This window comes from Meles meles, chromosome 11, assembly GCF_922984935.1.
Source record: "Meles meles chromosome 11, mMelMel3.1 paternal haplotype, whole genome shotgun sequence".
Classification (NCBI taxonomy): domain Eukaryota; kingdom Metazoa; phylum Chordata; class Mammalia; order Carnivora; family Mustelidae; genus Meles; species Meles meles.
Window position 1 is genome coordinate 38,427,370 of NC_060076.1, and position 27,045 is coordinate 38,454,414.

Genomic DNA, 27,045 nt, shown 5'->3' on the forward strand with positions numbered 1-27,045 from the left:
TGACCCCAAGATTAAGAGTCAGATTCTCTGCCAGCTGAGCCAGTTAGGTGCCCCCAAGTATCATTTATATAAACTTTCAGCATTCATGACAGATCAGGAACCTACATGTATCGCAACTCATTTAATCCTTACGAGGCAGGGGATACCTCCATTCCACCAAGTGGCAAGCTATGTGGCAGAGCTGGCAACGAGATTCTGTTTCCTGCCTCCTGAATTCTGAGATGTTCTCCATGAGCAATTCATTCACTGAACCACTGCTTCAAAGATGTAACAGATGCTCGTGGGCTTCCTGCTATCTTCACGGCCACTGACCCTTTGCCAAATGGGTCCAGAGAGAAGGGGTTTTTAGTTTTCCATCTCCTCCCTCCAGTTGCTTCTTCTTGCTCCTGTACCTGCTGCCTCTCAAGGTAGACTATCTGGGTCAGGATCAAAGAGTGACCCTGCTCTTCCTATGAAAACCAAGTGCCAGTTTCATGATGTCACTTCTGAAATCTCTTTCTCTGGGGCTCAGGCTTGCTCTGGACAAAGAAGTTGTTGGAAGTCTGGCCTCCAAGCTGAAGAGGTGCCAAGGCAGAGATGGCCAAACTAATGCTAACTGTCAATGCACCTGCCTTAACAAAGACTCAAGAATGTCTCCAAAGGGCTGCTGGGAAAAGTCCTGGATTGTCCACATACTTCTGTGATTATTTAAACTGAAGTTCAAAGCTTGGAGACAAGGAGAGCCAGTACAGCTTCTCCTGGCCTGGGAGAAAGCAACACAGGAAAGGTCAATCCACCTGAAACCCTTTCTCAACCAAAAAGGAGTTAGGGCTAACTGGTCAGTACACAGAGGCCACAGTGTGAACCGGGCAGGAGGAGGAGCGTACTCTCTGTCCTCTACCATCATGGCATATCTAGTTAAACTGTCACAGGACAGGCCCAGTGATGTAGTATGAACCACGCCCCTGAGCTCCAGAAAATGGAATTCGTAAAGCACCCTAACTCCTTTCCTAGGTCTAGAACTGATGGCATTAAGAACCCCCAAGCTAAATTCAGCCAGACAGACCTATGAGAGTTTTTAGTTAAAGACTCAGATATGATGGGGGGTGGGGGGCGTTTAACACAACACGTGTGATTCTGGATGCATCTGGTATTTTGGACTAAGAAGTTCACTTGTGCTTTTCCGAAGATTGTGATCAGTTTGGATTCATCCAAAAAGTGAGGCGCAGCTGATGTTGCATTTTTTAAAGAAGAGTATGGAGAATTGGAACAAGTGAATCTATGACTAAATACCACTTTTAGGCTGAAATTCTGGTTTGTTCAAATCAAACCCAATGTTCCCCTGGCCCTCTGAGCAATCACAGTGATGGTGGAGGCTCTGCAAATACATAACCGAATCACCAGTGACCATCTAGTCAGAGATCTGGCCGTACTGAAACACTTTATACACACAGAATAGAGGACATGGAGATTTCTGACACACTCATGCTTTGGACGTATCAGTACAAGACAGTATATGAGACTGTGTGTAAGTCCACCGGGCAGTTAACTGGGAATAAGCATGATTTATCTGCTGGCAAACGAGTCTCCATCACACCTAATCATTCTTTTATCTAAGTGCATCTTGATCTTCTCAGTCCTGGACATCAAAGTAGTCAATTACAGGTTCCTTGGCTATTTTCTGTAAATTACTGCTTGCAGGATTTCTGAAAAGCAAACAAAGAATAATCAATCTTTTCTTGTTTGGGGGAAATTGAAGTCTACAGAAAGTTAAGGATCAGCTGATTTACCATTTGCAAAGCTTTGATAAGACAGTGGGGCCCACCTGAGCTGGGAACTGTTTAAAATTTGGTGATGGGTACACATGGGTTCACTCTATTAACACTATTGTCTTTACTCTGAAAGTTTTCCACAATAAAGTTTTATACTAAAATAAAGCAAACAAAGGAGGAAAAAAGCATGGCATGAACAGGCCAAAGATTCCACATGGTTATGATGAGGTGGTACTGGACACAGCTGTGGAACAACATGTGGAATACCTTCATGTTCCCCAACCACTGCCCATGTGGATACAGAGCTGAGCTGACTAGAATCCATGCCTTCTGCTCTCCAGGGGTGAAGCAGGGCTGATTCTGGGAACTACGTTAATCTAGACAATCCCCATTAAGGTTATACCCAGTGGGCAACACCTAGCTGTCCTGTCCAGTCCTCGGGAACACAGACTGCCAAGGCCACATGGTGACCCTGTAAAACTGCCCTTCCCGCCCTCCCGGAGGTTTTGTATAAGAGGTTCTGGTAGGGCTGCTGTGTGGAAGGCTAGAACAGCATTAGGGGACCCTGCCTGGTTTCAGAGCAACTTTCGGCAATGCTGCCTCAGTCACAATAAGGGAAAAAGGGATGGTGCTCCATCCCTGCTCCTGAAGTCTCCTGCTTGCCAATGTGGTTTTCTTTTCTCTTTAAATTATGAATACATGTTTTTGTTGTAAAAATTATTCAAACCATATAAACGACAGATCAAAACACAAAAGTCTCCACCTTCACTGCAACCCTGACCCACTATCTGACTTTCACCTCCAGAATAACTTTGTGAACCATGTCATCTTCCTAAATCCTCCACTGTGACAGACTGAATCCACTTCCCAGTGTCACCACCTACACCACAGAAGTTATGTCCAGCGACTTTTCCCCAGAGGGGAAGTGGGCACTATGAACATCAAACTTGGGAGCTCTCTGGCATGAACAAATGTCTGACATTCCAGTCAAACCTGACTTATTTGAACCAAGCACCTCAAGGTCAGGCCTGAGAGGCAGCCAATGGCTAGTGGAGTGCTGGACAGTTCAGCCCCTGCTGTCTCCTCTGAATACAGGGCCTTTGAAAAGCAGCTGAAGGATCCTTACTTGTCGGTCTGATGTCTGTGATGAGGAATTGGTGGTGGAGGCCGTGACTGCATTTCCCTTTCAAGGATACCTGTCAGCGTGGTAGGAGGACAAATGGACTTCCCTCTGATAAAAGTCAGAACACAAAGTATTGAAAAGTGAGAATTGTTTGTGCAGACAGGCAGACCGCTGGAAATCCAGTCATGACTTTCAAATGTGCTGCTGCTGAGTGCTCCGATGTGACCCATCTCCTCTCAGGCATGGTCACCTTCATTTAACCCTCATCCTTCCACCCACCTCTCCCTGGGCCTGTTATCTGCTCCCTCTGGTCCCATGCTTAAGTTTTCTTCATTGATAAGGACCTACTCTGTCAAGTTCTGACAGTGATCCTAGATCCTATCACTTCCTGGCTCACACTACAGCCTTAGTTTCCTCTAATGGCAAACACTGTTTACAGGGGATGCCCTGAATCAGAGTCCAGCAGTTTTTGTTTTCATCATGCCAGAAGGACAAAGGACAGATAGATGTGATGGCCAGGCACTCAAGCCAGGCCCTTTTGGTCTGTTCCCTGTGCCTGGCGAAATGCTACCTCCAGTGTTGCTACCTCCAGTGTTGCTCATAAATTGGGCAGACAAGAGGCTTGAATGTCTTCAGGCATGTCTGTCCTGTGGACTGAAACATGGGCTTTGCTCTGTTTCAGACTTCTTTTTTTTTTTTTAAGAGATTTTATTTATTTGACAGAGGGCATGCACAAGTAGGCACAAACAGGGAGAGGGAGAAGCAGGCTCCCTGCTGAGCAAGGAGCCCAACATGGGGCTCAATCCTAGGACCCTGGGATAATGACCTGAGCCGAAGGCAGTTGCTTAACCGACTGAGCCACCCAGGTGCTCCCTGGCTCAGACCTTTAGATCAGACCTTTTGATCATGTCAGAGTGTCTAGCCCTGAAGCAGATTTTCTATCTATTCTTCTAGGAGAGGAAGTAAGGCAAGCAAATGTTGATAGACCTTGCTTCCGAGGTCCAGTTTGCGGCAATGAGCAGTTCCTCCTGTGACAGAAAGCTCAACCCACCTGACTGCAGTGACCACGACATTGCGCTTTGGTTCACTGTCATAGCTCACGCTCTCCAGGCCATACACTTGCGCCAGGTCATGGATGATCCGGCGATGGTCTCTGTTCATGGGAGGGAAGCAGTGGCTCTTCTTACTATTCTTTCCCTGTATTGAGGGAAAAGATGACGGATTGATAAAACTATCCTGAGAACAGAATATACTTACAAAGGTCCTTCCCACCACACCAAAACAGCTGGGTTGACCAAGAGGTGGCTGAGTTTTAGAGCACAGAGTATTCTGCTGGCTGCTAAGCAAGCCAAGGAGTCTGGGAGGATGAGGTCTGATGCACTTCCTTTATCTATTCTGTGAATCACAACAGTAGCAGCTGGCCGGGATTAGGGATCAGGGGAAGTGAAAAGAAACTAAGAGGACAGTATAATGGTTCCTCCTAATGGGCTGGTAACTGGGGAATAGGTGATATACCGAAGAAATGACTAAATAAATTGAAGACATAAAACAAGACAGTCTCATTTTTTATAAAAATACGTTCTACACTAAAAATTTTTAATGTGCGGGTACACTGGAAAGCAGGGAAATACATTAGCGTAGGTTTGCTAGTTAGGAGAGGAACAATGATTCCATTTTCTCCTTCATGTCAGTATCCACGGAAATGGGAACAGAAGGAAGGGAGAGAGGAAGGGCAGGGGCTAAGGGAGAAGGCAGGAAGGAACTCCACCTTCATTAGATATGGAGCTAATACAGGCATCTCATCCTCACTCAGTCTCCACAGAATAAAGAGAGAGCCACCCAGGGGTTGGCTGCTTCTGACTAAATTCGAGACTTTTCTCCTTAAAGCTACCTCCAGGACAAGGGCTTCACTATCTTGAGGGAGTCTATCTCACTACTCTTCAGTTCTAGTCATTCAACTTTTGATCTTTACCCAAGGGTTTTTAGCCTGCCTTGGAGGTAATAAAGCCCAAGTGTGCCCTCTCATACAACAGCCCCTCAGAGATCATGTCTTCCTAAGTACCTCACAATCATTCAGCTGCCACTACTAAATGCCCCCTGTTGTCCAGAGCTTCTTCACCCAATCTTAGGCATTGAGCTAAGATTTATTTATGCTGAATTTGATCGAGAATATTTTTGCTGAACCAGGACAAGGCTTCCATGGATGTTATAATGGCTGTGCTTTTGGGGAAGATAGGGATCGTCAAGAAGTTGTGCCTTTTTCCTATAACTACTCTACACTGATGGTGTTTCTGGGACTTGATTTTTTTATCAAGCTGGCCTTAGAGACATGTCCAGTTGGATGTTTTGACTTCAACCTTATTCACGGCCTCCACAAGGGCTTCCATTTCTTTTTCAATGTCACTGACAAACTTTAAATCCTTCCTGAAATGAGAAATCATCACAGTTAATTTCATCTGTTTCTGTTCTTTGAGAATCCCTTCCACCCATGTTCTCTGCCCATAATCTGCAGACAATAATGGGCAGAAAAATGGCAACGGGCAAGAACTGTCAGATAACAGAAGACTGACTGACTTAAAAAGGAAGAGAAAAAGAGAAAACAAGTATGGGAGAGGAGAAGACAGAGGAGAAAGAGCTGTCTGAAGAGCCAGGAGACAGGAGGAAAATAAGAGCTGTTACTGCCCAAGTGAGGGCCCATGTTGGCAGCCCATCACTCAGTTCAGGCTAGTCCAACTGGGCCCTAGGGAGGCCCAAACTTCTACTACATGGTCCACACACCCACAGCCCCCACGGCCCAGGCACAGTTCTTCAAGGGGACAACTGTGAGAATCCAAGAAAGGATTTTTATTAAACATCGTAATCTCTTAAATGTATAAACTTCAACTGGCTCAATCACAGAGAAGTACATATTAGTTACTACATCTTAAAAGACCAAACACTCTTGCAAACCACAATTAAGAAAGCTGGTAACAGGGGAGTTAAGGTGGCTCAGTTGTTAAGCATTTGCCTTTGCCTCAGGTCATGATCCCAGGGTCTTGGGATCAAGCCCCACATCAGGTTCCCTGATCAGCAGGAAGCCTGTTTCTCCCTCTCCACTCCCCTCACAGTCTCTCTCTGTCAAATACATAAATAAAATCTTAAAAAAAAAAAAAAAGAAAGATAAGAAAGAAAGAAAGAAAGAAAGCTGGTAACAAGTTACATACCTGGCATCCTCTTTTAAACTGTCACTGAATTTTGACCCTGAAGAACGTACATTGAAAGGATCAGAATCCTCACTAATATGAAACGCCTCTGCTAACCGCCTGAAAATAAGAGAGAAGTAAGTAAATAAAAGGAAAAGGGCATGAAAACTTTTTAAAGTAAGACAGAGATCCCACCATGTCCTAGGTTCTTAATATACTAACGATGCCATTTCAGCAAACATAATTACTAAGGAAGGAACAGCAACAATTTGGGAGAAGATATGCTTTTGTCTTCCTAGAAGAAAATAAACAAGACAAATCTATGTGGGTCTGAGTGAACCAAATGGGCTGATACTGGCAACTTGGGTTATCTGGTGAAGAGAAGGGGGGCAGGAAATGAGAGCACTGGGAGTGCAGTGGAGCATGGCAGTCTCTGAGATTTCACCTAAACATCACATACATACATACACATAAGGTAGACATGTTCACATTAAAACTAGAATCATCTTACAGAAAATGTGGAAAATAAAGAGAAGAATTCCATTAACAACCTAAGCACAAAATTTTAGTACACTTCCTTTCAGATTTTTTTCCCTTTAAGTCCCTTTAAGTCATTGTGATTAGTGTTTATAAAACTTGGCATCTGGGGCACTTGGCTGGCCCAGTCAGTGGAGCATGTGACTTGTGATATCTGGGTTATAAGTTCAAGTCCCACAGTGGGTGTAGAGATTACTTAAAAATAAAATCTTAGGGCGCCTGGATGGCTCAGTCAGATGGGCATCTGCCTTCAGCTCAGGTTGTGGTCCTGGGATCGAGTCCCGTGTCAGGCTCCCTGCTGGTGGGGAGCCTGCTTCTCCCTCTGCCTCTGCCCCTGCTTGTGCTCTCTCTTTATCACTCTCAAATAAATAAATAAATAAATCTTAAAAAAGAAATAAAATCTTAAAGGAACAAAACTAAAAAATCCCAATTTGGCACCTTTTTTCACTTATCATCATATGATTGGCATTTCTCATATTATATTTGTTTTTCACATTTACTGTTTTAATAGCTGCATAATCTTCTAATTATGTATTTACCAGAATTTACCTAAACATTCCCAGTTTCTTTAACAGTTCCCCAGTTTCTGAATATTTTAAGTGACATGATATCACCGGGCAAAAACTTTTAGGGTTATTTCACTGGAAAATATTTCCAGGTGTGGGATTACTGGATAAGATGGTCAGACTCATGACGGGGCACCTGGGTGGTTCAGTGGGTTAAGCCTCTGCCTTCGGCTCGGGTCATGGTCTCAGGGTCCTGGGATCGAGCCCTACATCGTGCTCTCTGCTCAGCAGGGAGTCTGCTTCCCTCTTTCTCTCTGCCTGCCTCTCTGCCTACTTGTGATCTCTCTCTGTCAAATAAATAACTAAAATCTTTAAAAAAAAAAAAAAAGATGGTCAGACTCATGAGCAACATAGTCTGAGAGCTTTCCACAGCCATTTGTGTTTTGACTGCCAGTGAACGGATCTCATGGCATCTCAGCAATACCCAGTTATGTCTTTTCTTTTGTAAAGAGAGATAAAATTCAGGTTAGCACTTAGGACAATTTTTGTTTACACTGAAATAGGGGTCTCTTGCAAGTTTAATGCCCATACATATGAATCTGATTTAAACTTAATTCTAAAAATTTCAAGAGAAATTTTCGAGAGTTTTGATGTTTTGATTAGTCGGCCAAGAATTAAAATTTAAACACCAATAAAACATATCTGTGGGCTGAATTTGGCCTGCCAGTTTTTAATTTCTGCAACAGGATATATGTTTGCAACTTGAGATGGTATTTTTTAAAAATTTAATTTTTTAATTTTTATTTTTTGGAAGATTTTATTTATTGATTTGACAGAGAGCACAAGTAGGGAGCAGCAGGCAGAGGGGAGAGGGAGAAGCAAGCAGCCAATGCGGGGCTCAATCCCAGCACCCTAATCATGAACTGAGGTGAAGGCAGACGCTTCACTGACTGAGCCACCCAGGTGACCCTAAGATTTTTAATTTTTTTTTTTTAAGATTTCATTTATTTATTTGACAGAGAGATCACAAGTAAGCAGAGCAGCAGGCAGAGAGAGAGGAGGAAGCAGGCTCCCCGCTGAGCAGAGAGCCCGATGCGGGGCTCGATCCCAGGACCCTGAGACCATGACCTGAGCCAAAGGCAGAGCCTTAACCCAATGAACCACCCAGGTGCCCCAAGATTTTTAATTTAAGTTTTTTTTTTTGGTTTGTTTTTTTTTTTAGATTTTATTTATTTATTTGACAGAGAGAGACACACAGAGAGAGGGAACATAAGCAGAGGGAGCGAAGAGGGAGAAGCAGGCTTCCTCCCGAGCAGGGAGCCTGGTGTGGGCCTCGATCCCAGGACCCTGGGATCATGACCTGAGCCGAAGGCAGCTGCTTAACAACTGAGCCACCCAGGTGCCCAAGATTTTTAATTTTTAAAAAATAATCTCTACACCCAACATGGGGCTCAAACTCACAACACTGAGATCAAGAGTCGCATGCTCTACTGATGGAGCCAGTTGGCACCCCATATATTTTTTTAAATTGGCATTTCTTTTTCTCCTAGGTCAGTGGGTATTAAAGAATCTCTATATAGTGAGGACCATCATAGTTCATCACTCTAAAATGGAGGAGAAATTCAAAAACAGAGAGCCAGTTATTTTTCTTAAAAAGATTTTATTTATTTGAGAGAGAGAGAGGCAGAGAGAAAGCACAAGTTGGGGAGAGGGAGAGGCAGGCTCCCTGGATCCCAATGTGGGGCTTAATCCCAGGACCCTGGGATCATGATCTAAGCCTAAGGCAGACGCTTAACTGATTGAGCCACCCAGGCACCCTGAGAGAGCCAGCTCTAATCAATAACTAAATTTACTGAGGATAACTAATAATTTAATCCTTACAACAACTGTGGAAGGTACATATTGTCACTGTTTCCACAGATTTTTAAGAAAATTAAAGCTTCAAAAGAGAACATGACTTGCCAAAGGTTACATAGCTAAGTGCTTTGTGAAGGCAGGATTCAAATTCAGGCAATCTGACTCTAGTCTACTACATAAACTGTCTCTCAACTACACAAAGGTGCATTTCCACGCTTTAGAGGCCTTCTGTGTATTCACTACAGCATTTCTGAATACTCATGCCTCAGTTCATATTCTGTAACTGAGAATACTTCGGCTGATGGTTCCTAAAGGTCAAGAGTTTGAACAGCAGTTATTACAGAGTTCACCAAAAGGGTCAAACCAAGGGAAATTTGGGCAGCACTATTACTTATTATATACTTCCTATGCATTTAGCCACTTAAAGAGGTACTTTTTTTTTTTTAAAGATTTTATTTATTTGACAGAGATCACAAGATAGGCAGAGAGGCAGGCAGAGAGAGAGGGGGAAGCAGGCTCCCCGCGGAGCAGAGAGCCCGATGCGGGGCTCAATCCCAGGACCCTGAGATCATGACCTGAGCCGAAGGCAGAGGCTTTAAACCACTGAGCCACGCAGGCGCCCCAAGAGGTATTGTTAACAATAGTGGAAAGTCAAATTTCAAGATAAAACAGGACTATACTTTGTCTGTACTTGTCCGTTTTTGTTTAACTAACATGAGAAATTTTCAAAGTGACAAAGTATTATCTTATAATGATAAAACCATCATAAATTCAAAATATTGTAAGTCAAAAATGCATTTAATACATCTAACCTACCAAACATCATGGCTTGGCCTAGTCTACCTTAAATGTCCTCAGAACATTTACCTTAGGTACAGCTGGGCAAAATCATCTTATACAAAGCTCATTTATTTTTTAAGATTTTATTTATTTAAAAGATTTTATTTATTTATATGGCAGACAGAAATCACAAGCAGGCAGAGAGGCAGAGAGAGAGGAGGAAGCAAGCTCCTCGCTGAGCAGAGAGCCTGAGGTGGGGCTCGATCCCAGGACGCTGGAATCATGACCTGGGCTGAAGGCAGCGGCTTTAAACCACTGAGCCACCTAGGTGCCCCAAGATTTTATTTATTTTGAGAGAGAGTGTATGTGTGTGCTCAAGCAAATGCGAGAGTGGGGACAGAGGGAGAGGGAGACAGTCTCAAGCTGACTCCCCGCTCAATGCAGAGCCTGACATGGGGCTCAACCTCACGACCCTGAGATCATGACTTGAGCTGAAACCAAGAGTCAGATGCTCAACTGACTGAGCCACCCAGGCACCCCACAAAGCCTACTTTATAATTAAGTGCTTAACATCTCATGTAATTTACTGAACACTGTATGGACGTGAAAAACACGACGGCTATATGGGTACAGAATGGCTGTAAGTGTATGGGTTGTTTACCCTTGTGATTGCATGGGTGACTGGGAGCTGTAGTTTGCTGTCACTGCCCAGTATCATAAGAGAGCACTATACTGTATATTGCTAGCCTGAGAAAAGATCAAAATTCAAAATTTGAGGCATGGTTTCTACTAAATGTATACTGCTTTTGCATCACTGTGAATCTGAAAAATCGTTAAGTCACTAAAAGTTGGGGACTGTCTGTATACCAGTTCACCTAAATTTTCCAATTGTTAACATTTAAAGGGCTATACCTTTTAATCAATCTCTGTTAGAACCAGGAAGTCTGCTGGTCACTGAATAAATGCCCCTTAATCTAATAAAGAACATCCTCAAATGACTAACAGAAAACATCATATTTAGTGGTGAAATATTCAAAGCTGTCTGATATCAGTGATGTCTATTATCACTACCTCCTACTCAACACTGTACTGGAGGCTCTAGCCAGTGCAAAAAGGCAAGAAAAAGAAAAAAGTTAAGAACTGTAAAGAAATAAAACTACTATTATTGGAAGAGGGCATGAAATAGTGAATTTAGAAAGGTTGTGAATACAGGTCTACAAACACCAATTCTATTTATATACAGCTGCAATAGGCAATTAGAAAATTAGGTTTTCTTAAGAAAATTAAATTTTAAAAGTGATACAGGAAGGGAGAGGAAAGGAAGTAGCTGAGCAAAAAGAAAAAAGAAGTGATACAAGAAAAATTACCATTTAAAAAGGTGTCAAAGGATATGAAATAGCAAGGAACAAATCTATTGCAAGATGTACAAAATCTGTATACAGAAAACTATAGAGTATTATTGAGAGAACCCAAAGAAGACAGGAATAATTGGAAGGATATACTTTGCTTATGGATTAAGAGACTTAACACTATAAAAACATCAAATCTTCCCCAACTGATCTATAAATGAAATACCAATTCAATAAAAATCTTAGTAGTTTTTTTGGCAGATATTGATAAACTCTGAAGTTTAAAAGGAAATGCAAATGCTCATGAATAGCCAAGTTAATCTAGAAGAACCATGCTTAAAGAGATACACTAACGGATTTTTTTTTTTAATTTTATTTATTTATTTGACAGAGAGAGATCACAAGGAGGCAGAGAGGCAGACAGAGAGATAGGGAGAAACAGGCTCCCGCTGAGCAGAGAGCCCGATGCGGGGCTCGATCCCAGGACCCTGAGATCATGACCTGAGCTGAAGGCAGAGGCTTAACCCCCTGAGCCACCCAGGTGTCCCTATACTATCAGATATTAAGACCTTTATTGTTATAAAGGTACAACAATTAAGAGAGTGTGATACTAGTGTGATGGAGGATAAGGAGTTCAGCAATAGTATGAATACGTGATTTAAGACAAATGGCATTGGGGCGCCTGGGTGGCTCAGTGGGTTAAAGCCTCTGTCTTCGGCTCAGGTCATGATCCCAGGGTCCTGGGATCGAGCCCCACATCGGGCTCTCTGCTCAGCGGGGAGCCTGCTTCCCCCTCTCTTTCTGCTTGCCTCTCTGCTTACTTGTGATCTCCATCTGTCAAATAAATAAATAAACTATTAAAAAAAAAGACATGGCATTGGAAAGACTGGGAAAAGGACATCTTGATAACAGTATTGGTCACATGAATATGCGTATGGAAGAAAACTGAATTGTGAACTCTCCTTAAACCATGCTCAAAAAAATCAGTCAACTGTAGCTCTAAATGTGACAGGTAAAATGATACAGCTTCTAGACAATAACAGAGTATCATCATGACCTCAGGATAGACAAATACTTCTTAAATAGGACATAAAAAACATCAGTCTAAGGAAAAGACTAATAAACTGGACTACATTAAAATTAGAAACATCTGCTTATCAAAAGATACCATTAAGAGAGTGAAAACTAAAAGCATGAAGTACAGGAAAATACAATATATAAAACCAGCAAAGGATTCACATCCAAAAATATAAAGAACTCCTAGTAATCAATATAAAAAAGAGAACACAATTACAAAATAAGCAAAAGAGCTGAATAGGTACTTCACAAAAAGGGATACCCAAATTGCCAATAAACATATAAAAAATATTCAACCTTATTAGTCAGTCATCAGGGAAATAGAAACTAAAAGCTCAATGATATCTGGGTATACATTCACAAGAATAGATTAAAATTAAAAAGACTCACAATTCTATAAAAGTGTAGAGCAATGGGAACTATTACCCTGGTGGTGGGAGTATAATGTGACACAATCATTTTGGATACTGTTGCGTAGAGCTGAATGAAGTTGAACTATGAATACTGTTAATCAGTAATTCTACTCCTAAGTTTATAACAGAAATGAGTATGTATATACAGCAAAGGGAACATATGGATACTCTTAACAGAGCATTATTTGTAACAGCCCAATAGGGGTAACCACACATGTACCTATTAATGGCAGAATGATAAATTATATTATCTTAATACAATAAAATATCATGGAGGAATGCAAATGAACAAAGTACTGCTACATGCAACAAGAGGAATACCACAAATGTCATAAAGTCAGACAAAAATGCAAACTTTAAGATTTAATCATTTATATAAAGTTCAAAATAGACAAAACTAATCCAAAGTGTTAGAAGTCAGGATAGACATTTTAACTTGGTGAAGTATATGAAAGTATTCTGGTAATTTTCTATTTCTTGACCTGGGTGCTGATTACGCCACTGTATTTACTTGTGATGACTCACTGATCTGTACACTTCCAATATTTCTATATGTACGTTATACTTTAACATAAAAGGTCATTAAAAAAATTTTAAGCTTCTTATCTCCACTGGAATCAGGAAGTCTGCCAGTCAGTGAGTAAGTATGCTGTGGCATGTGATGTTTATACCATGCCCAAAACCAACAAGCTCATGTTTCAGAAATATGCTGAAATCACCTAAGTGGTTTATCCTTATATATTTGTATTTCAGTTCCTGATGATTGAATTTCTCTTGATCTCCAACAGCAGCAAAAGACTCAGAGCAGGTGCTGAGTGAATGCTTGAATGGTTGCTCTTTCCTATTAATTTCACAGAGCTCAAGAATAAGTAGATAAAAAGCAGGAAATGACTTACTTTTTCCTTTCCAAGGCTAAACACTCCTCATCACACTCCAGCCTTGAGAAACAAATGAAACAGATAAAGTCAGGGCACAGATTTTCACAACTCCTACCCAGCAGTAAGTTCTTTGTCAACCTGGAAACAGAGCAGACTCTGGCCAAAAACATGATTGCATGAGGTCCCTCTCAAGGACAGGTTGGGGGGCCTCTGGGTTATGGGACTCGAATCTAGTAGGAGTCCTCAGAAGGGCCTCAAAGTGTCTCCAAAACATTCCTAATGACCCCCTGACAGCCTCACCACCCTCCCTCCCCTTTTTAAAGATTTCATGTATTTATTTGACAGAGAGAGAGATCACAAGTAGGCAGAGAGGCAGGCAGAGAGAGCAGGGGAAGCAGGCTCCCTGCTGAGAAAGCCCAATGCGGGACTTGATCCCAGGACCCTGAGATCATGACCTGAGCCGAAGGCAGAGGCTCAACCCACTGAGCCACCCAGGCATCTCCCACCTCCCTCTCTTGACACAGCTGGTTCTCTGTGGGTTGGACTGGACACATCTAGGTCTCTGCTCCCTCTGGCTACTGTTTGAAGAGAGGCCTAGAAAAGTCTCTTCTAGTCATAACTATATCCCGAGTAAGATTTGTGGCATTGGAGTGAGTGTGGTCTCTTAACATCAAATGTCTGTTGAAACACCTGTGTGTACAAGGCTTTGCTGTGGGAGACAGAAAAATGAATGGTTCCGCCCTCTGGAAATGAATTCTAAAGGAATTTTTTTTTTAAAGATTTTTTATTCATTTATTTGACAGAGAGAAATCACAAGAGAGGCAGGCAGAGAGAGAGGAAGGGAAGCAGGCTCTCTGCCGAGCAGAGAGCCCGATGGGAATCGATCCCAGGACCCTGAGATCATGACCTGAGCCGAAGGCAGCGGCTTAACCCACTGAGCCACCTAGGCGCCCTGGAAATGAATTCTAACACAACACATACATTTTAAAAATTACCTGGCTTGGTGAATTTCCTTCTTAGTAATTAACTTGCTGATTTCCACTGAATCGCCAAGCTGCATGTCTGTTATTTTAGAGGCCATGGAAATAGCAGCTATTCTGAAGTATAAAAAAGAAAGGAAGAAAAGGCATTGCAGTTTCACAGGAATGTCCTAATACTAGGTATATAGAAGACTTCAAATCGAATTTATGCTGGACAATTTGTGGGGCTCAGAAATCTACGTACTATGAACTACCCACACGCTTCTGTCCTGTCTCCTCAAATTCTAAGTAGTTCCATTAGAAGCAATGAGACAGTCTATTCAATCCCCTTGCATATCCAGGCCAATGCCTGGCATTCAGTCAGTATTCAAACCACTAATGTCAAAGCCACTCTTGATGTCTTCTTCTTACTCCAAAAATCCTATCTCCACAACACATCTCTGCATGTAATCAGAAACACACACAACCACCCATCCCTAACATCTTCATTTCCTTACTGAGATCCCTTTCTGGCCACCCAGTCCCAGGATTTAAGGAGGCTGTAAAGACGATTCCGAGAATAGTCAGAAACCCCCCACTACAGAGGAGGAGCACAGGACTTTTCCTGGCTGTGCCACCACAAGTGGCGGGATGTTAAAGCAATTCATGAAACTTCAGCACATTTTCCCTTCTGATCCTATGGTATAATAAGACCAGAAGGGAGAGAGACAAAGAAAGAGGAGGAAAAAGAAAAAGGATATATACAAATGAAAGTTAGGGAAGGAAAGGGACACAAAACAGTACTTTTTTCTTTGAACCAGAAAAAGTAGATTCAGGAAATTTTATTTCACTAATTAATTATTTTTAGAAAAATTTATTTTAGGGGGCGCCTGGGTGGCGCAGTGGGTTAAGCCACTGCCTTTGGCTCAGGTCATGATCTCAGGGTCCTGGGATCAAGTCTCGAGTTGGGCTCTCTGCTCAGCAGGGAGCCTGCTTCCCTCTCTCTCTCTCTGCCTGCCTCTCTGTCTACTTGTGATCTCTCTCTGTCAAATAAATAAAAATAAAATCTTTAAAAAATATAAAATTAAAAAAAAAATTTATTTTGAAAAACTTTTCATGGGGCACCCGAGTGGCTCAGTCAGTTAAGCATCTGATTCTTGATTTTGGCTCAGGTTGTGATCTCAGGGTCATGGAATTGAACCCTGTGTCGGGCTCTGCACTCAGTGGTGAGCTGCTAAGAGTCTCTCTCCCTGGGGTGCCTGGGTGGCTCAGAGGGTTAAGCCTCTGCCTTCAGCTCAGGTCATGATCTCAGGGTCCTGGGATCGAGCCCTCTCTGCTCGGCAGGAAGCCTGCTTCCCCTTCTCTGCCTGCCTGCTTGTGATCTCTCACTCTCTCTCTGTCAAATAAATAAATAAAATCTTAAAAAAAAAAAAAAAAAAAGATTATCTCCCTCCACCCCTCCCACCACCCCCAGCTTGTGCACAAACTTTCTTTTCTATTAAAAAATATTTATTTATTTGAGAGAGAGAGCTAAGGAGCACATAAGTGGGAGGGAGAAGGAGAGAGAATCTTAAGCAGACTCCACGCTGAGTGTAGAGTCTGATTCGGGGCTCTATCCTATGTCCACGAAATCATGATCTGAGCTGAAACCAAGAGTCGGATGCTTAACCGACTGAGCTAACAAGGCGCCCCTGCACAAGCTCTAAAAAAAAAAAACAAACTTTCCAAACTTGACAAAAGTTCCAAGGACTTGACAATAAACACATGTATACACATGTGTACCTTCTGTAAACTGAGATCCACCACTGTTAGTTAACATTTAAGTAGCACTAACCTTTGATAAGTACTGGAAGCTTCGGAGCAAATCATCATCTCTTTTCTTCGTCCACATTCACACTGCAGCTCTATCTGCAATAAGATTAACATGGAGGGACTTTTAGCACATGGAAACCACAGGAATAGGCAGGTTTCACTCTTATTTTTTTTTAAAAGATTTTATTTATTTATTTGAGACAGAGACAGTGAGAGAGAGCGTGAGAGGGGAGAAGGTCAGAGGGAGAAGCAGGCTCTCCATGGAGCTGGGAGCCTGATGTGGGACTTGATCCCAGGACTCTGGGATCATGACCCGAGCTGAAGGCAGTTGCTTAACCAACTGAGCCACCCAGGCACCCGGCAGGTCTCATTTTTAAAGCCTCTCTCAAATCAAACCATGGCAGAGGATACAATGAGTATCTACCATTCAGGATGGAGGAAGCTAACCATGCATGCAAACTGATGTGGTAGTTGACATGCTAGGAGGGAACTGTTTATTCTACAGTGACTCTTTCTGGGAATTACTGCCGGCCTTAACCCGACCTGAAGGGGCAGGCCTAGAATGAGCTTTTTAACCACTGAACCTGGCCAGGACCATCCAAAGCCTAATCAAGTCCACCTCATCCGTCTGCTTTCATCTCCTCAGGGAAGCCTTGCTTAGATCCCTCGGAACAGACTAAATTGACCACTCCCATGTTCTTACAGCACCCTCTACAAAGGTGCAATTTCTTGTTCACCACAGTCATATTTCATTATCTGAGTAAGTAGGCAGTATTTGTCCCAACTAACAGAAGCAAGCATGTGTTTCCTGTTTATTGGTGTAACTCCAGCACCTGCAAAACATCTTGCACAAAACACTTATATATTTGTTGAATAAACAGAGCAGGCAATCTGAGTCTCTCTTCAGAATCTGCTCTAAGGGAGAGAGACCAGGTCAAGTGGCAGTGGGTACCTCCTGAACTAAAAGTCCATTTCAAGCTGGGCACAGAAATCTGTGTAATTTACTCCACTTTCCTCTTGCTAACTTAACTTGTGGTTCCTTGCAACCAGTGACTTCTGATTAGAACGTGGGCCCAGGTGCCTCTGCAAGCAGTTCTGGACTCACTAGCAGCCCTAGAAGCACAGTCAATGCCCTATCTGGAGCCAGAAATACGCACCTTGGCTTTACAAGCAGTCATGGGGCAGGGTGAGCTGGGGTGGCAGGGCGCCATACACGGGTGGCCACAGTCAGCTCTGGGGGTGGTGCAGGGCTGCTTGCAGGCCTCGTCCACAAGACACTCTCCTTTGTGACAGAGTCTCTGACACTTGTGCATCCCACATGGTAGCGTGGCACTGCAGGGTAATCCGCAAGAGATATCAGCCAGGTGACAGGGGATGTTGCTTCGTAACTAGGAGAAAGAGAAGTAGCCAGATTCTTATCTCCATGTAGGATTTGAGATGAGTTTTAACTTTGTATTTAAACATTTCTGATTTTCAAAAAGTTACTTTTATCTGAAAAAAATTAGGCTGATATTCAAAATTTGAAAGGTTAGCTTGAAAATAAATCTGAACCTTATTTAGTAATACTTGTTATGATCCAAAACAATCTGTGCTAGAAATCAAGTGTGACTTAAGACATACACTTCCCAGGGTGGGTAACAAGTGCATGACACCAGGTAACTAGGGACTAGGGAGTATCTGAAAATGCTATGACCAACTGAGAGGATCAGAGGATTCCCCGCCCCCCCCAACCCCCCTACAACCCTGTGCAAACAGCTAGGGTACTGAGCTGACACATGAACCCTGAGGGTTGGGGACACCCTCGACGCAAGGTTTCAAGACTGCTGGCAGGACCATTTTACATAAATACATCATCAACTCTCCTCACATCTCCTGACTCATGGTCTCCATAGCTTTAAGCAGCTTTGTCATTTAAAAAATTAAGGGGCAACACGCCATGAAACCCCAAACTCATTTTTTAAATCTTCCAGGATTCCTTCCTCCAGGAAAAAGACGCTGGAATTTTATTTCTGTGGGAACAAAGCTTACTCTTATATATTCACTCAAATTCTTCTGAGAACCCTCAAAATGAGGACTATACTTTGACTGTAGTGACACATACCTTTTACTCTTGAAGAGGCGTCCAAAGTCTAGGACATACATGCTTCTAATTGCTTTAGAACCATTTTAGAAGTATTTTGGTAGACTGTAGTTCCCAATTACTAAAAACCTACTTACACTACTGCCAGGGTCTAGAGATAATTTTTGCACATGCTATATCCTCTGTTGTCCCCTCCCCTCATTACTTGCCTACCTTCTCATTATCCTTTAGGAGGTCACTTCCTCTACAAACACCTTCCCTGGGTGTGGGATCCTTCGATCCTGCTCAGTAATTTGTACTTCCCCTGCCACTGCATTTATAATTTACTGTTTAAACGCTGCCTCCTGACCCACAGAGAAGGCTCTAGAAGGACAGGAGTCACACCTATCTTGTTCTCTTCTGAATCACTTGAACCAGGCCCGTTATGCCTAGGACTTAGTAGGTATGCAATAAATATGTCACATGAAGTCCAAATGAGCCATCAACACAAAGGTAATGCACGGATGTCTTAGAATGGGTACTCTCAAAGGAAGTGAGATTTACAGAGATTTATAAGGACTATAAGATTTATAAGAACTATGACTTGAGAACCACTCACAGGAAATAAGGGGAGAAAATATGTCCATCAAGATAAAGATACTGAAAGCATGTTGTCATAGATATTAAGAGTTTCCAAAAATGTTGACTAACATGTTATGAAGTAAAAAGGTTACAAATAGGGGCGCCTGGGTGGCTCAGTGGGTTAAGCATCTGCCTTGGGCTAAGGTCATGATCTCAGGGTCCTGGAATCGAGCCCCGCATTGGGGCTCTCTGCTCGGCAGGGAGCCTGCTTCCTCCTCTCTCTCTCTGCCTGTCTCTCTGCCTACTTGTGATCTCTCCCTCTCTGTCAAATAAATAAATAAAATCCTTAAAAAAAAAAAAAAAGGTTACAAATAGTATAATCTTATTATTTTTTTTTTTACACGTAGGCTCCTTGGTGGGCATGGGTCTTGGAACTCACAACCCTGAGATCAAAACCTGAGCTGAGATCAAGAGTTGGACACTTGAGTGAATGAGCCACCTAGATACCCCATAAAAACAGTATGAACTTAATAGAGTATGAGAAAGTGTGTGTCACATATGCCTGATAATCTAGGCACAAGAATGTTAAGAGTATTTCTTTCTGGACTGCAGAACTGTATATTCTTAATTGTCTACAGTGAATATGCATTTTTTAAAATAAAGAATTTTTAAAAAGTGCTTCCAAGGGTCTATAGTCAATGGTGCCAAATAAGCTTACAAGTTGAGAATGAGGATGAAAGTCCTTCATAGTAGTGGCATTGCAGAGGCGTAGATGAACCTGGAAGAAGGTGTTTTGATCCAGTGGCCAGGACAGGAAGCTGCACAGGGCATAGAGAAGGAACAGTGGCAGCTGGTGGAGAGACCACCTCCACTCCTGGGGTGCTCTCACTGTAACACCTTTACCCAGGCTAGCAACCTCTTCCATGCTAGTTAACCTAAAAGTTGTCTCTGAACACAGCCCACATTCTCAAGGCCAATGACTTTCACTTGATTGCAACCAGAGTAAAAATGATAGCAAAGAGGCTCAAAATACTACCCACTGCATGATTTCATTTATGTGATACTCCGGAAAAGGCAAAACTACTGGGACAGACAGATCACTGGTTGCCAGGGCCTGGAGACAGAGAGCAAAATAACTACAGAGACATGAAGGAATATTTGGGGGTGAATGAACTATTCTACATCTTGACTGTGGTGGCAATTCCATGACTGTATTAAAGTTTTTGTCAAAATTCAATGACCTGAACACTTAAAGAAGTAAATCTTCATTTTTTTTTAGACTTGTTTATTTTAGGGAGAGAGAGAGAGAGAACAAGAGCATGCAAGCGAGGGTAGGGGCAATTGGCCGGGGGGAGAGCTAGAGAGAGAAGTAGACTCTATGCTGAGCGCGGAGTCTGATGCAGGGCTTGATCTCATGACCCTAAGAGATCATGACCCGAACTGAAACCAAAAACTGGATGCTCAACTAAGCCACCTAGGGATCCTGGATTCTTCTATTTCTTCAGCGAGCATTTAGCCACAGTGTGGTGGTAGATAAATTCTATTTTATGCAAATTACATCTTAATTTTTAAAAATAAAGAAAAAAGTGGCAAAAGCAAAACTCTACTTCTTGGAGTGTATTTCTACTTTGAGAAACAATAAGACTAACAATTCCAAAAGTAATTCAATCATAAATCTCTAGCTGGAACAATAAACAGTTGAGAGAGAAAACTTACCTCATGTTTTCCCATGCACCATTTCTGAGTTAGGAAAGTACAAGGGGGACACTTCTCTTCACTATGACAAGAATGATACACTGTTAAAAGAGAAAGGAAATTAGGAATTATATTTAGGAATAATGTTCAAATAAAGCCACATAAACTGGGGCATCTCAGTGGCTCAATTGGTTAAGCATCTGACTTTGGCTCAGGTCATGATCTCTGGGTCCTGGGATTGAGGCCCACTTCGGGCTCCCTGCTCAGTGGAGAGTCTGTCCCTCCTCCCCAACCCCGGTTGTGCACACACTCTTTCTCTTTCTCTCAAATAAATAAATCTTTAAAAAAAATAATAAAGTCACGTAAACTATTATGTATAATGATATATAACATGGAACTTGAAAGTTTAGAAGCTGGGAGTACTTTTTATTTTATTTTATAAAAGATTATTTATTTATTTGTGAGAGAGAGAGAGCACGCGCGTGTGTGCATTAGAGCAGAGGGGGAGGGGCAGAGGAAAAAAAGCCCGATGTGGGGCTCAATCCCAGGATCCTGGGATCATGACCTGAGCCGAAGGCAGATGCTTAACCGACTGAGCCACCCAGGTGACCCTGGGAGTACTTTTCAAAATGGAAAATAGGAAAGTAAAAAGTAGGTGCTTTAAAATATTGAAGGATGAGCATGAGTGAGAAAAAAAAACCTCCACTGAGGCAGGACAGACACATGAACAGAGAAGCAGAGAGGGAGGCAGTTTCTCCACTCATCTCCTTCGGCACAGCCTGTGGTCTCTACTTTACATGGCAATTACTCTTTTTTTTTTTTTTTAAGATTTATTTATTTGACAGACAGAGATCACAAGTAGGCAGAGAGGCAGGCAGAGAGAGAGGGGGAAGCAGGAAAGCCTGATGCGGGGCTCGATTTCAGGACCCCAAGATCATGACCTGAGCTGAAGGCAGAGGCTTAACCCACTGAGCCACCAAGGTGCCCTGCAATTGCTCACTTTTGCTTAGCTATCTTTACTACTCATTCCATCTGACATGCTCCCGATTTCTCTCAATTTCCTTGCTGCCTGTAAGAGACAGTTCATCTGGGGGTGCCTGGGTGGCTCATGGTCATGATCCTAGGTCCTGTGATCAAGCCCCATGTTGGGCTCCCTGCTAAGCGGAGAGCCTGCTTCTCTCTCTCCCTCTGCCTGCCTCTCGGCTTACTTGTGTTCTATCTCTCTGTCAAATAAATAAATAAAATCTTAAAAAGAAAAAAAAAAGAGTTCATCTGAACTCATCTCCTACAACAAAGCCTTCCTTGGCTGACCATACCTGACCTTGAGCTCTCTTATACTCCCTGATGTCTGAGATCTTTTGTAGATGGTTTGCTACCATATTATCTGGCCCATTTTCACGTATGGTTGGTTATGTCATGGGCATGTACCTACCACCCTCTTCCTCTTGGGAATAATGTAAGAATTTCTAGGTCATTAGCTACTTTTTTCTTCCTCTAAACTTCTCTGTGTCTGATGCTATGTTGTATATACAACACTCAAAGACCAGTTAAATGAATGTTGAACAAATGCAGGCTAAAACAACACACCTCATAAATGGTTAAGTTCTCACTATGGACATTAACCACCAGGATGTGGACTTCATCTGTATCATCTGCAAGTGAGTGTAAAGGAGGAAGTGGGTAAGTACTGGCTTGGGCACTTAATTCATGCTGGTGTGAACACTGAAGTACGGGCTTGCGAACTAAGTTGGGAGGGCCATCCTAAGGTCCCCAGGAGAGGAGGGACTTTTTACTTCATGAAGAATTCACTCAAAATTCTATTTTACTCTATTAACTTAAAAAACAGAACTGGTTGCCTATTTGTCAGTCTGATTCATATGGAATCTGGTGACTGAAGTTATTTCAGGTTTGCCTCTGGGACTTGGTAAAATGAAATGATGAGCCCAATATGGTCCCAGAGGAAAGCCAGTAACTAGACTGGACAGAAAATGGATGATGTTAAGTAGCTACAGGCCTGGTATCTCCAGCAGTTTATGAGAGAAGATTTGGAAACAACTTAATTGTCCAACAACATGAGACTAAGTTATGGCCCATCCATGTAACAGTGCACTCCCTTAACTATTAAAAATCTATACTGTAGAGGGGCACCTGGATGGCACAGTTGGGTGAGAGTCAACTCTTGGTTCTGGGTTGAGATTGATCCCCGCATCACATCGGGCTCCACACTAAGCAGGGAGTCTGCTTAAGATTCTTCCTGTCCGAGGTGCCTGGGTGGCTCAGTGGGTTAAGGCCTCTGCCTTCGGCTCAGGTCATGGTCCCAGGGTCCTGGGATCGAGTCCCGCATCAGGCTCTCTGCTTGGCAGGGAGCCTGCTTCCTCCTCTCTCTCTGCCTGCCTCTCTGCCTACTTGTGATCTCTGTCAGGTGGATGAATAAAATCTTAAAAGAAAAAAAAAAAAAAAGATTCTCCCTCTCCCTCTGCCCCACCTATTCATGTGTGCCTTCTCAAATAAATAAATCTTGAAAAAAACCTATATTGTAGAAAAATATTCATTGTTAAGAAAAGAGATTCAAAATACAGTAAGAGGGGAAAATCTAGTTAAAATAAATACAGTAGGATCTCACTTTTATTTTATGCAAAGGAAAAAAAATGTAAATATATATTTTTGCCCATGGAAAAAGAGCACTGAAAAATACTAGTATATAGTAAGGTGTAATTCCTGCAAGGTGGGATAATAGATCGTTTAATTCCAATCTTTTGGCTTTATTGACTTTATCTCACTCTCTTTCTTTTTATACAATAAACACAAATTACTTCCATTAACAACGTCAACAACAAAAAACAAGTAGCTTTCAGTTTTGCAAAAAGATGCTCAACCTTGAAATATACATCCAAATTGGAGGCAACAAGAAAAGAAGAAAAGTCCCTGAAAGGTGAGACCAGCTGGAGATTCTCCCAGCTTTTCGGGTGTGTGTGACATCCACTGAGTACAGATATGGAGGGCACTGTGATTCCTAGCTGTGGCCCAGATCACACACTCACCTTCACAGCACCAGCCCCTGAGAACAGGGAACAAGGGGTGGCAATCACAACATGACCTCAGAGCAGTGAAGACTGTCATGCTACCTTGGAAATGACACAGTGTGTGCAGGCCGTGAGGTGCGGAGGAAGGAGCTGGGACCCACCTGGATGGTCACATTCATGGACTCTGGCGCAGGTCTGGGTACACTCAGGGGGTCTGGTACCACAGGGAACTGGCGGGTAGATCACTGATGCACCACAGTGGCAGGTTAGTTCATCAAAACCTGATGGAGAGGTTGGTGAAACAAAACAATCTTTCTGAGTTTGGGATGTGCACACATATGTTCACACAGACACAAACCACACACTCTTTTATTTTTGGCCTTTTTTTTTAGGGGACTGCTTTTTTCACAAAAGGTTTTTATTTTATTAAAGTTGAGCTGGTGCCAAAGGAGCAGAAACATTTGTTACTTGCAACAAACTTTAAGTCCATGAATAACCCAGGACACTTTCACATGTATTTTATAGACAATAGATCTATAAACCATCTGTTTTTAGAGAATAGGAGACTTCTACTAAAGATATAGTGGTTTTTTTTTTTCCCAAACTCCGTTGGTTAGAAAAATGGATAGATTATGAAAGCCATAGATAATTAGCAAACACACAAAAATATGAATTTGAATAGAAACCTCAGAGACACTGAAGCCATTAAAAATTTTCTTTTAATTTAAAGATTTTATTTATTTATTTAAGAGAGAGAGAGAGAGAGAGAGAGCGTGGAGAGGAGCAGAGGAAGAAGCAGGTTCCCTGCTGAGCAGGGAGCCTGATGTGGGGTTTGATCCCAGGACCGCAAGATCATGACCTGAGCTGAAGGCAGACGCTTAATTGAATAAACCATCCTGGCGCCACCCCGCCACAAAATTCTTATAGGTATAATCAACATGTATCATGTTAGAAATATGAAGTTGAGGGCGCCTGGGTGGCTCAGTGGGTTGAGCTTCTGCCTTCGGCTCAGGTCATGGTCTCAGGGTCCTGGGATCGAGGCCCGCATTGGGCTCTCTGCTCAGCAGGGAGCCTGATTCCCCATCTCTGTCTGTCTGCCTCTCTGCCTACTTGTGATCTCTCTCTGTGTGTCAAATAAATAAATAAAATCTTAAAAAAAAAAAAAAAAGAAAGTCCTTGATGAAGCAGTAAAGAAAAAAAAAACCTAGCCTCTCAAATATATGTCTTTTCCATTATCTGTGAAACAGAGTGGGAAATCTGCATAAAGCACTTTTGTTACATACTAAAATATAACCTGGTTGTTTTAAAGAACTGCACTTGTTGGAGTTGTGAGCTAGAAAGCCATTTTTACTCAAAAGAATGACTGACAAGCTATGGTTATTTAGACGTAGGCATTTGGCATACTTTTAGATTTTATTTATTTATTTGACAGACAGAGATCACAAGCAGGCAGAGAGGCAGGCAGAGAGAGAGGAGGAAGCAGGCTGTCCGCAGAGCAGAGAGCCCGACGCGGGGCTCGATCCCAGAACCCTGGGATCATGACCTGAGCCGAAGGCAGAGGCTTCAACCCACTGAGCCACCCAGGCGCCCCCATTTGGCATACTTTTATCAAAAATTACCAAAGTGAGCCTATCATATCAGGAAAGCCAACTTTGTTGTTAGTGATAAAAGCTTTCAAGCTTTCAAGTGAAAACAAATTTTGGAAAGTATCTATTTACCACTATGAGCTTGACAACTTCCTAATACTTTTTCCAAGACCTTTCTGGTAAGATTGGTAGTTATATTAATGAATGCAAATGCTTAATATTGTAACATAAAATTTTTCACCAATTCAAAAATTTGCATAACACAGTGAATAATTCATTTCCAAATGATCAATATATGATGCTATCAAATCGTGCATGGGTAAAAGACCCATTCAAAATACAAGAAAAACCAATGAATTTTAATGTGACAGAGAACAAAAACTAAACCCCTGACTCAAGTCCTTTCTGAAATGAGGCTCAGGTTTGGTGTAATTTCAAAAAAAAAAAAAAGAATATTCACCATTGTTACACTTTCTTTTTCCACTATATATCTATGTGAGGCCAGATTATTTCATTTCCTTCAACTCTATACTGCAATAGATTAATGTAGAAACAGATATAAGACTCCAACTATTATTAAATCAAGCATCTGTTCTTATTAAAAAAATAGTTTTAAAAATATGTCACTTAAGGGTGTCTGGGTGTCTCAGTTGATTAAGCATCTGCCTTCAGCTCAGGTCATGATCCTAGGGTCCTGGGACTGAGCCCCACCCATGTTGGGCTCCCTCCTCAGTGGGGAGTTTGCTTCCCCCTCGGCCCCTCCCCGATGATGCAAGCTCTCTCTCAAATAAATAAAATCTTAAAACAATATATAGTCATTTATGTTAATATGCAATGAATATATTACCTTTTTTCTTTTAATTATTTTTATTTATTTATTTGTCAGAGAGAGAGAGAGAAAACAAGCAGGGATAGCTGCAGGCAGCGGGAAAAGCAGGCTCCCCATTGAGCAAGGAACCCGATGCAGGACTCGATCCCAGGACCCTGAGATCATGACCTGAGTTAAAGGCAGACACTTAAATGAATGAGCCACCCAGGCGTCCCTATATTACTTAATTTTTTTTAAAATATTTTATTTATTTTTTGACAGGCAGAGATCACAAGTAGGTAGAGAGGCAGGCAGAGAGAGAGAGAGAGAGGGGAAAGCAGGCTCCCCACTGAGCAAGGAGCCCAATGCAGGACTTGATCCCAGGACCCTAAGATCATGACCTGAGCCGAAGGCAGAGGCTTAACCCGCTGAACCACCCAGGTGCCCCCCTATATTCTTTTAATATTTGTTTAGGGCTGCCTCCTGGCCCACCATCTTTCCTTTTCTTTCAAAAATACTTTATTTATTTACTTTGACAGAGATCACAAGTAGGCAGAGAGGCAGGCAGGGAAGAAGGCTCCCTGCTGAAGAGCCCGAGGGGAGGCTCTATCCCAGGACCCTGGGATCATGACCTGAGCTGAAGGCAGAGGCTTTAACCCACTGAGCCACCCAGGTGCCCCATATTACCATTTTAAAAAAGATTTTATTTATTTGAGAAAGTGAGAATGAGTGGGGGGAGGGACAGAGGGAGAAGCAGGATAAATAAAACCCTTAAAAAATTTCTCAGTTTTGGGTGCCTGGGTGGCTCAGTGGTTAAGCCTCTGCCTTCGGCTTAGGTCATGATCTCAGGGTCCTGAGATCGAGTCCCTCATCGGGCTCTCTGCTCCGCGGAGAGCCTGCTTCCTCCTCTCTCTCTCTCTCTCTCTCTGCCTGCCTTTCTGCCTACTTGTGATCTCTGTCAAAAAAAAAAAAAAAAAAAAAAATTCTCAGTTTTAATTTCTAATGTGGTAAACAGATATAAATCACATAAAAAGAGCTCTTTGAGGGTCCTTGAATTTTTTTTTTAAA

General features: G+C 42.3%; 1 protein-coding gene across 6 annotated transcripts in view; it reads right to left on the minus strand.

Annotated features, from left to right (window-relative positions):
* Positions 1-1,288: 1,288 nt before the first annotated feature.
* NFX1 (nuclear transcription factor, X-box binding 1) overlaps positions 1,289-27,045 on the minus strand; it is an 80,066-nt gene continuing 54,309 nt past the window's right edge. For 4 of the 6 annotated variants that reach the window (XM_046022455.1, XM_046022453.1, XM_046022452.1 and 1 more), the window contains exons 14-24: positions 23,745-23,864; positions 20,582-20,661; positions 17,382-17,612; positions 16,247-16,320; positions 14,449-14,550; positions 13,472-13,513; positions 6,078-6,176; positions 5,232-5,298; positions 3,926-4,071; positions 2,878-2,982; positions 1,289-1,685 (exon numbers count right to left, since the gene is read on the minus strand). In XM_046022455.1, the coding sequence (XP_045878411.1) occupies positions 1,613-1,685; positions 2,878-2,982; positions 3,926-4,071; positions 5,232-5,298; positions 6,078-6,176; positions 13,472-13,513; positions 14,449-14,550; positions 16,247-16,320; positions 17,382-17,612; positions 20,582-20,661; positions 23,745-23,864 (1,139 nt within the window). In that variant the 3' untranslated portion in view covers positions 1,289-1,612. Of the gene's footprint in view, positions 1,686-2,877; positions 2,983-3,925; positions 4,072-4,936; positions 5,299-6,077; positions 6,177-13,471; positions 13,514-14,448; positions 14,551-16,246; positions 16,321-17,381; positions 17,613-20,581; positions 20,662-23,744; positions 23,865-27,045 lie in introns of those variants that run through there. The other 2 variants (XM_046022456.1, XR_006820754.1) reach the window with 2 other exon arrangements.